Source organism: Phaethon lepturus, unplaced genomic scaffold, assembly GCF_000687285.1.
Source record: "Phaethon lepturus isolate BGI_N335 unplaced genomic scaffold, ASM68728v1 scaffold6481, whole genome shotgun sequence".
Taxonomy (NCBI): Eukaryota; Metazoa; Chordata; class Aves; order Phaethontiformes; family Phaethontidae; genus Phaethon; species Phaethon lepturus.
The window spans coordinates 68,163-79,175 of record NW_010516890.1 but is presented as its reverse complement, the minus strand read 5'-3'; the positions used below and the strand labels follow the sequence as shown (position 1 = coordinate 79,175).

At 37.2% G+C, this 11,013-nt stretch overlaps 1 protein-coding gene across 1 annotated transcript in view; it reads right to left on the bottom strand.

The window, feature by feature from the left end:
* Positions 1-2,267: 2,267 nt before the first annotated feature.
* The window catches only part of FAP (fibroblast activation protein, alpha), a 41,535-nt gene continuing 32,789 nt past the window's right edge, over positions 2,268-11,013 (bottom strand). Inside the window, exons 22-26 of the mRNA XM_010296205.1 lie at positions 8,004-8,103; positions 5,821-5,885; positions 4,869-4,941; positions 4,529-4,602; positions 2,268-3,209 (exon numbers count right to left, since the gene is read on the bottom strand). Coding sequence (XP_010294507.1) covers positions 3,108-3,209; positions 4,529-4,602; positions 4,869-4,941; positions 5,821-5,885; positions 8,004-8,103 — 414 coding nt within the window. The 3' untranslated portion in view covers positions 2,268-3,107. The remainder of the gene's footprint in view (positions 3,210-4,528; positions 4,603-4,868; positions 4,942-5,820; positions 5,886-8,003; positions 8,104-11,013) is intronic.

Below are 11,013 nucleotides of genomic sequence, written 5' to 3'. Positions count from 1 at the left end.
ACAAGGAAGAAATTTTGCACAATGAGGGTGGTGAAACCCTGGCATGGGTTGCCCAGAGAGGTGGTAGATGCCCCATCCCTGGAAACATTCAAGGTCAGGTTGGATGGGGCTCTGAGCAACCTGATCTAGGAAGATGTTCCTGCTCATTGCAGGTGGGTTGGACTAGTTGACCTTAAAAGATGACCTTCCAACCCAAAGATTCTATGGTTCTATGGAAAAAGTTCCCTTTCTAGAGAAGAATAGGCTCAGGAGGATCTTACCACTGTATATAAATATCAGAAGGGATGCTGTAAAGAAGATGGAGCCAGGCTCTTTTCAGTGGTGCCCAGTGACAGAACAAGAGGCAACAGGCACAAACTGAAGCACAGAAGATTCTGTCTGAACATAAGGGAACACTTTTTTACTGTGAGGGTAACTGCGCACTGGCAGAGGTGGCCTAGAGAGGTTATGGAGTCTCCATCCTTTTAGATATTTAGATACTAGATAGTCCCGGGCTACCGGCTGTAGGTGGCCCTGCTTGAACAGGGAGGTGGGGAAAGATGACCTCCAAAGTTCCCTTCCAACCCCAACCATTCTGTGATTCTGTGATACTGTGATGGTAGGTTTGAAGTGCTCTGCACCATTTCTAACGAATGACTGTAACGTTACCTGTTATTAGCACAGGCCAGCAATTTGACATTGTGTATCTTTTTAAGAGGGTTTTTTTGACACTCACAGCATCCTAGGACATTTTCCCCCAGGTCATCAAAATACATGGTTGCTCAATCATAAAGCTTTCAGGTTAGACATTATTCCAGCAGCTCAGTGTAAATGTTCTCTGCTGAAGACATATTCCCATTCTTTGGCAAGAACACTGTGTAAGGCAAATAAATTAACAACATGAAAAACAATGAAGCAAAACTGACAGCAGCATGATGCACTTCTTTTTTCATGTTTTATCCCCACAGCTGCTTCCTACAAGGCAAGGTAAATGGTGGACAGTTTGGAAGATGTGTCTCTGACTGCCTTAGGAAACAGACATAAGGGCAGATTAAAAATGAAACAGCTAATGCATCCCTTGGGAAAGAGACACCTTCTGTTATTTTATTTGACAGATTTTCCTGAAATGTCCCTTATTCCAAACACTTCCAGAAGCTTCTGACTACAGACCTGTGGGCAGGGTGTGAACAACACATTGCATCACTTTATTATTTATAGTCTCCTCAAAGGGCCAATTGATCTGGCCAAATTTCCAGAGCTTATAGGATTTTTGAAAGAAAAAATAAAAATAAAAGTGAAGGAATTTAAAGAGAACTTAATATATTGATATTTATGTGAGATTGATACCATGCTTTTTTGAAAATTGCTCTAGGTTCCCATTAAAACATTCAGGTATCTAAAACCTTTAAGCATCTGGGATAAGAGCTTGATTTTTCTCTCTTTCGCCACAATTTTGCGATGGTTTCTGTGGTGTTGTATCAATATAAGAAATTGAGAGTTAAATCTCAGTAATTTCAACAGAATTCTATTAGTTATTTGTAAAATAACCACTTTCCTGAGACTACTGTTGTGTGCAGCAAATGCACATAGGACTATATAATCAACATCTAATTAGCCCCACTTCATGTTATATTTGCTTAATGTTAACTTTCTTAGAGCTATAATTTTTTCCTTTAACCATTATAGCAGTTGAATTTTAATTACATTACCAACAAAAAGCTCATTAACGTCACGTAATTGGCAGCATTTCCAAAAAAACCTGAACTAATTGAGTATTTTGTGAAGAGTTCCCATCAAAGTATAATTTAACCATTACAAACAGCTTGGCAACTACATTTACATAAAGATGTGTCTGAGGAATGTTCTCATGTGTGGAAAATCAGATTTGCTATTGCCATTAACAAAACGAAGGAAGCTGTTACATAGCAAATCACTTCCACATTTTAATGATTTTGGCTAAACCGCATGTTTTTGTCAAGAGGGTCAAATGAAACCCCTTGCTTTTCCACAAAGAAGCAGCAACTGATCTCTGACTGAGAGTAAGGAAGCAGCTTGCTTTGTGGGAAGGCTACTCCACAATCTTTTTCAGGTTACTTTGTACTATCATTGGCTAATAGCAGAGATGAAATAGTGTGTTAGGCAGACCATGGTTCTTACACAGTACGCTAACTCAGAATTTTTTAAACATGTGACCAGAGAATCATTTAATCTACAATGGATCACTTGCCAATTACCTTGTTCATATTCTTATATTATGACAGGACTGATTTAATTACTAATCAAAAGAATACAAGTATTCCAATCATTATTAGCCTCTAGCATTTTTAAAAGACTCTCTAAAATAGTTTCACTGGAAACAAAGCAAAGAAAGCCTGCATAATCCTTTGATCCTTCCCCTCCAGTCTGGGATGAATGACGTTGAGATTAATTTGAATGCTGAGGTGATGATTAGAGAATAAAAACAGGCAAATATGGCTCACATATTCTGAATAGAGGGAGAAAAAACACTGAGATAAAATAGCTATCATGAATGTCCCGCTTTCATATTTAAACCTGAACACTGAGAGTTCTGCAGAATCAAGGTTTCAAGTAAGAGTTGAATAAAATTTTAACGCAGCACTCAATATTCTCAATAATTATCCAAATTCAGCTTTAAATATTGTGTGGTTCCTATCCCTACTTGGATTCTTTCCAAGAAATGGGAAATAAATTTTGAGAAACTGTTTCTTGTTAGGATGCTAATTAGGTACTTTCACTGCTTTCTTTGTCCTTTCTCATTTTACAGTTGTAGTTAACAAATGCAAGCATATTCATCTGGCAGTGTGCCTTTGCAATGGACCACCTATCTTTGGATTGCAGAATGTAAGTTTAAGAAAGATGGCAATAAATGCACATGGCATTTTACATTCTGATTTTATTTTTTCTATCAAACGGGTGTTAAATGTGCCAAAACATGTATTAGCATAACATTTGCTAACATACAATATCAAAAGTGGATGTAAACATCAAGTTTAAAACTTCAAAGTTTCTGTTATCAATTCACCTGAAAACTATATAACCTGGGCACTGTTATCATTGCGTTCTCCCAGAAATGTATCAGATGCCTTAGCATGCTCTGAATAGCCTACTTATTCTGACAAAGAAAAACATTGTTTGAGGAAGTGGGTCATATGTGTGTAGAGATGTTTGCTGGAAAGGCCTGGAATTCCATGGTTCTGGTCAGTATACCACTGAAAAAGAAAAAAAAAGCCATAAAACCCCTATGTTATGTTTTCAATTCTGCAACAGTTAACAATACAGGAACTTTATTTTATTACCATATAGAAGAAAGTGGATGTCTCAAGAAAACAGAGGGACTTGCTAATCTTTTTCTTTTCATCAGTGTATTCATATTTTTGCTGAAAAAATGTTTCTAAACCTTCTGTAATCCAAGAGTAAGCATTACTGCCTCGGTACTGACAAGTCAGTTTTATCAAGTCAGGTAAAAGAGCTTTGATATGCCTTTAGGGTTGAAATGACCTTGACTTGCTGTATGGCTTGGTAATAGGGGTCACAGTCTTGCTTAGGAATAGCAGGCTCTAAGCAACAAGCTTTCAGGTAAATGTTGTGGACTTCTATTCAAAACATCCTGCATTACTGCAGGACCATGGACATTATGAATGGTGTACTGCAAATAAAATACACATGAATCATGCTAAATAACTGACATTTCCCCATAGCTGAACTAGAATGACAACTGCATACAGTATACCAGATACTTGAGAAATACCAGTGAAGGAGTCAGAAAATGTGGGGCCTACAAAACCCAAGTACAAGGGGGATCCCTTTGTGATCCCTTTTTGAGGAGTTCATGGGCCTGGGAGAGTGGACTCAGGCAGAAGGCCAGTATGTTTGATAGCAGGCAGACACTTTGGTCATTAGCCCTGAGAAAAAAGGTGCAGAAACAGAGCTTAGCGTGTAATTCAGAACTACTTTCCCATGTTCATTCCTCTTTTATATCCTCTAACCTCTTGCCTATGTGTTTCTCTCTTTGCCTGCATCTGCCACCCGAAGCAAGTTTTGTGGAGAACTGTTTTTTTTCTGATCCTGGATATACTACTTGGATACCTTATACCCTTTTTGCTTGTTTCACCTCATGCCTGTGGCAGGCATGTCCGATTCAAGGTAGAAACCATCAGGATCAGTGATGGTTTTGGCCCCAGAAGCCAGCTCCTTCATCTTCCTCTCTTTTACTAACTACTAGCAACTTTCATAAGGAAGCTGGATTCTCATTCTTCTCCCTGGCTGATTTTAAAAGCCTGTAAGTTATTCTTGACAAGACAGAAACCCTGCTAGCATCCAAAGGGCAAGAAAGAGAACAAAAAAAAAGAGCAGGCAAATCCTTTGAGGAAGAAACTGTTTTATGACGATTAACAAATACACTAGCAATTGCCAGATTTCGAAGCATGTTCAGTTGAACTGGGTTCTTAAAAACATTGCCAAATGTCAGATAAGCTTACTGATAAAGCAATAAACCACTGTTCAAAATGGAAAATAGTCGGTTATTTACCATTGCCTGGAAATCCACCTGTGCATTAACCAGAGCTTTTGCGATTTGTGCTGAGTTCTGAAAATGTACATTATCTGAAAAAGAAAAAAAAAAAGAGATTGACTGTTAAAATGTGTAAATACCACAAAGCATAAAGTTATAGCGCATTAAGTTGTGTCCACTGATTATCAACTGATACAGTTGACATTACTAAGAATGAGTAAGCATCTTATAATATGTCATATGGAAATCTACCAAAGATCTAAGTACTGACCCTAATCGAAGGAATAGAAAGATGCTTAATGTTTTTCAAACAAAGTGATTCTGGCTCTGTATTTGTACTGCCGTTTGCAAACCTCACCATCTGCTGTTCCATGGATGAGAAGATACTCTACGTTTTGGAAATTCTTTGCTCTTGCCATCACAGTTGAATTCTGTTGAGAGGAAAAAAGAACAGTTCAGCAGCTTCAATTTAAACCACTCAGTCACAGAGGTGAAAGGCTTTCATTACCTAGTAGAACAACAATCAAACAGTTGGAGTGGCATAATAATGACAGCAGTGACTTCATATCAATTGGAGATTATAATAGAAGCCATATATATTTAGTGCCTTTTCTAAGGGCCAGTTCACAAAAAGCACAGCACTTGCCATGTGTCATTCCCTAAACACTGTAATTCCTGGCTATGCAGAAAGCTCAACCAGGGCAGTTTAGTATTGAGCATTTCTGTTCTTTGAGTTGGGATGGAGAATAGGTGCTAAGAACATGATCCAAAATTTTTAATAGGAGTGTTTCCATTAACTTCTTTTGGTGTTAATTTAGGCTTCTCTGTATCCAGAGCTGGTATGTGTGCTGCTAGAGGAAGCTAGAGACTTCCTGTCAATGTGGAGAAAAGAAGAAAGGCAACCTGTTCCAGGTAGGGGAAGGTGTTCTGACTATTTAGTATGCCTATGAGAGCTAAATGTGCAGGAAGCAGTTTGCATACCACAGCTAAACAGTACCAACAAAAACCTTATAAACATCAACATTTTAACCTCTCTCACATGAGTTCTTTCTATGCTAAGGGTTTGCACTGGCAAAACTGTCTGACTTGTCCAAGTGAGAAAATAAGGAACCTTCAATTTAGCATATTTAGGATTGATAAATACAAAACCACAAGTAACTATGGAGATATGAATTTCACAGCAGTAGCTTAGCTGCTACAGGACTGCCACTATGAGAGCTGGCAGGTCATTTTCTTTCTTCACAGTTCTACTTGTGCATGGAAGCGTGATTCAAGTTTAAGGCAGATCAACACAGAAAGAGAATTCTCACCTTGTAGTGCTCAAGATTATCGGACTCTACAGGAAGACCCATAAATCGTTCTGTGTAGATAGATGCTGCAATATTAAAGAAGAAAAAAGCTATAGATAAAGAATGTACAGATATTTTTGTGTCTCCAGTGACATGTAGCAAATTAGATGTTGTTAATTTTAACTGTATCTGTTCTGCTGGGTTTCCTCATAATACACCAAATTTAAACATATTTTAAAAGAATCAACTGTGAAGGTTAATTAATAAATGTCCTTCAAACAGTCCTTGCAGAAATAGCAGTTTGATACTCATCTGTGGAACCAACAGAAGGTTTTGTGGATAAAGGTAATTAACTGATACTGCTTTATGCTATTGGGTTGAACTTCAGAAGTCAGTTGAATGAGCCAATGAGGCAATAGAAGTGCACAGTGGAAAGATGACATAGACTATTTTTGACACCTTAAAAAGAGACACTGAGCAGCATTCCAACCTGGGATGTGTATGTATATCTACAGTAAATACAGATATATACATTGTCCTTTTCCTATTGAACGGATATATGCAGCAACTAGGGGGAGCAGGAAATGATATAGGCACAACAGATACAGTCCACAGAGCTCAGCAGAATTGCATTATAACAACTAAGTGGAAGATGTGGCTTGTCAATCACTGAGGAAGAAAAAGGAGATAAATTGCAAATTTTAATAAAACAGTCACAGATCTAATGCTTTTAAATATACATTGTCCCCAAATGCAATTTCCCTTGCCATCTTATAACTGTTCAGCTGTTACTAACTCTGACACAAAATGGAGGCAAGTGGGAGGGTTTCAGAGAAAAGATTATGGTCCAGACTCTAGTCTGTGTATCTAAAAGACAGTGGGACAGAATTTAGAAGCTGTAGGAGCCAGTACATCCTCTGACATACTGATACTACTTGGACACTCAAATATGTAGCATCCTGTAGTTTTGTCCCTAACACAGTTCACCCTAATGTTAACATGATCTGTTTGCCAAAACTTATGATTCATGACTTCCTTCTGTTTCCTTCCTTCCTTCCTTAGTGGAGGTACACTTGCTTGTTTGGATTTTACAGTGTGTTTTTAGCAAGATTCTTTAACTCCCTCCTGAAAATTCAGCTAAAGTAAAGACTTCTATGGTGCAGTCTAATCTACTTTAACTTAAAAACTTTGTTCAATTTTTAATGCTTGGACAAATGTTTATAACTCTTCTTTTACTGAAGGATTTTTGCAAAAATAGTGCTTCCAGAATGCCTGCATTCTGGAAATAATTTTGTGATCATGAGTGAAAATTTCTTAAAAAAAACTTTATGCCAGTGAAAACATGAAGACTATGCTTCCTGTGTCATACAAATGTTTTCCCTTTTGTTTGCAAAACACCATAAATACAAGGAATGTCTGTGCTAGCAGTCAGGGAAGGAATCTTTCCCATTTAACCAAAAAATTTTCTCATAACCAAGACTTCTTAGCAAACGACCATATGCTAAGTAAATGTGTTCAAAGTGTCACATTTTGCTCATAGAAAACATGCATGCCATCATTCTTTTTTACACTAAGGTTCCTTTACACCATGCCAAAAGCTTAACAGGTCTGCAAGTAAGTATCAGTATATGTCTGCTTTATTCACACAGTAAGGCCCTGGGAATATACTCCTGGAGTTGTTTCCTCTGAACAGTTCGGAGCCTAAGTCAATAAACATAAATATAAATATGTCTCATAACACAACAACACAGGAAATGTGGCTGACTAACATCTAAAGGGAAAAATATTTAATTAAAAAAAAATACCAGACACAACTGACTCCCTCTCTTTTCCACTGCTTTTGGGAAATAATTTTGCAATCATCAGAGATACTGAATTCAGTGATACTGTTTTAGCAGGATTTTTAGGGAGATCATGCCAGCAGTTTATCAAGAGGGCTTTACACACTTACTGTTACAGATGTGCATATGGAATTATCTGGGCATACCTTCTACTATGTGACAAAGTCTGTTCCAAACTGCCAGTTGCAGTCAGTTATTTTCAGCAAGGAAAACATTAAACTTAAGGTCTTAAGAGTTTTATGTCTAGGTAATGGTACTGTTTTTAAGTTTCACATTGCCAATCTCTTGCAATGATTTCATTTAGAAAGTCATTAAATGCTACATCTTGCTTTCCAAGTCAGTATTTATGACAAGTTTCCATACCGTAATATTCCCAGCTGGAAACAGGAGCCACAGCCATTCCACATTTAAATACTCCACTGCCAGATCCAAGTGCCAAAGAAGTTACGTACCCACCATAGGACTAGGGAGAAATCACAGACAGTTTAAAATGATTGGTGAAGTATTCTTTTGTTTTCTGACTCATACAAATTAATTCAAAAGTAAACATTTTACTTTGAATGCAAGAAGGACAAAGCAACAAAAGCTTTTTAAATTAAAAAAAATATTTCACATAGATCTGATATCATTTCTTGTGAAAGAGATTAGACAATTTTATTGAATCACTTCTTCTTTGCTACTTCAATGCTTATCACAGGATACTGCTCTTATTACCACTTAGAATCATTGAAAAAATTAAGTTGGTAGGATCCTTCAAGGTAATCTAGGGCAACCTCTCTCTCAAAATGGGGTTAACTTCATATTTAAATGAGGCTGATCAGTCACATCCACGTTACACAGCCTCTCTACTCATGTTTCAACACTGATCACTGTCATAATAAATTTTTTTCCTAAAAACATAAACAAAACTTTTCTTGTGTCAACTTGTGTTCATTGCCTCTCATCCTTTCAGTGTGCACCTCCAAGAAGAGTTATAGGTTTTTCTCTCCCTTAACAAACTACCTAGCTTTTGCTAATGATTGGCATATTGAACCAACCCCATCATCAGTACTAACAGGCTCAGCTACTTGAGAACTTGAGGTTGGAGCAATTCCTCCTTACCGCTTGCCACTGTTCCTGTTATTTTCTGGCCTGGTTCCTCAAACTTGGATCCAGCAAGGAAGAAATTCATAGCTGGAAGTTCGTTAAAGAAGTAATTAAGTCTGTATATCAAAATAGATCTGTGCAACTGTGTGGGGTCAGTTGCTGAGACAGGAAAATACTGTAAATAAAAAGCATTTTGTTTGGCTATCCATAGGATGTGGAACTGGGGTTGGAAAATACTTGCATAAGGTCTTTGGGAAATAATGGGTTACTAAACAGTAACTTTGGAATGGAGGGAGGGATAAAAATGTGGGGAGGTCATGAAGAATTCTAAAGATTATCAACCTCATCACTAGCATATGAAAGACTAAGGGAAATAAGCAAAATTATTAAATATTTTTTTGTACAAAACTAAGTTAGTCCCTCCCTTCTTTTGACATTCCATCTTGAAATGACAGTGAGGGATATGCTAATGGAAACAATAATTCATACAATTCTTCCAGCTCATTTGATTGGCTTATTTGATCATTTTAAAAAATCAGCCCACAAGGTTAAAAAGTAAAGAATTAGGATCAGGCAGATAAATCTATGCACTGTAAGAAGCAGAGATATAGAGTTCAAAACCTGAATTACTTTAGTAGTTATTTAAGAGCTTTTTCCATCCATAAGAATTTGGTGAGTCTGAAGGTACGATGAGCTACACAGTTCATACATACCTGCCAAGCTGCAGGCTATAAATAGGGAGACACCTTTCAACTCCTTTCAAAGGTTATGGACCAGGAAATGGTATAATAAATAGAAAAAAATGGAAAAAAAAGATTGACAGGTTTGGCAATAGTGCCATTATTTGAATATTATATCCACTACTGGGATACAATGCTATAGATGTGTGGAATCTCTTAACTGGTTCTGGAAACACTGCAGTGAAATAAAATATGATGTGATTAAAAAAAAATATTTTCATGTGGCCTTAACTTACTTAATGTCACTTTAGAATTACTCACTTGTAAGTGTCTGTGTCACTTAATTTCACCATATGGTACCTCATTTTATCCTGGTGTTATAGCAATGTCTGACCAAATATTAGTTGGTAGCAGCTTCATAAAAAGATTTTAGCAACCCTGCTCATGTACTATCTAAGATCAGGTAACTTCTGTAGTTACAGTTGAACTGAATCTTCAAAGATCCATTTTCTAGTGTATTTCTGGGCAAGCTTCTTACAATGAAACTGGGCCAACAAAACCAACCAAACAAAAAACCAGCAGAAAACTCACAAAACAAACAGTGACAGATCAGAAGAATTCTCCTGGCAACAACAGGCTGTTAAAGAGAATTAAATAAAAGGTCTTTCTGAATAATAATCAGAGAAAAAGGAACATGTATAAAGAGAAAAATATTGGAAAATGTTAATGCATGGCTATTATACCAGTTTATTCTGTAAACTTTTTTAGTTAGTCGTGCTTGTTACTGCTGATACTGATTTACTCAGAGCAGGAGTAAGGGTGGGCAACATAGGTCTGGCCTCCAACCCCCTTTAGCAAGTATTCCTTACAGTACTGTCCCTAATCCATGAGACCCTCAAGTGTTGCTTATCAGCTCGTTCTCCTGCATAATATAATTCTGTTATGCTGAAGCTGCTGGAGAACCCCAACTATTCCAATAATTTATTTTTCTCCTATTAGAATGCAGTGATATCCTAAAATTTGTACTTGAAGTATGCTACTCTATTTCTCAGTACCTAAGGGTAGTAGAATCTGGCCATTTAATAATAAAGACTTGCAATACATCTGGGTACAAAGGGTTCTGGGAGTGTTACAAAGCAAAGTGCATGAAAAAATCAAAGATGAAAAATAGACTGGCTAATTATTTGGAATGACTCCTATACTTTGCAATGTTTCTGCTTCTTGGTGAAGTTGTCAATGTTGTACACCCCTCAGACCCAGATTCATCCCTAGTGACTATTGAAAAGCCAGCCAAGTATACAGTGATTCAGAATGATGCAAGGATCACATTTTCTGATGAGAGGTATTCATAGGAATTTTTTCATTATCTTAATCTCAGATCGGAAAGGGCCAGTAAATTCCTAAGTTAAAAGTAAAGCCAGTTAAAACCTTTCAATTTTGCTTAACTTCCAGTCCAAACAATGTATTAGACAAAAGCTTTTCAAAATTCCCTCTTGAGCTGCCAAAAATCCCTTTCTGGGGGCTTGCACTGTTGCAATTGCAGGTATAGAGGCACTAACAGGAACTATCCACTTTGGCAATACCATCAAACAGTGGTAGGAGAAACT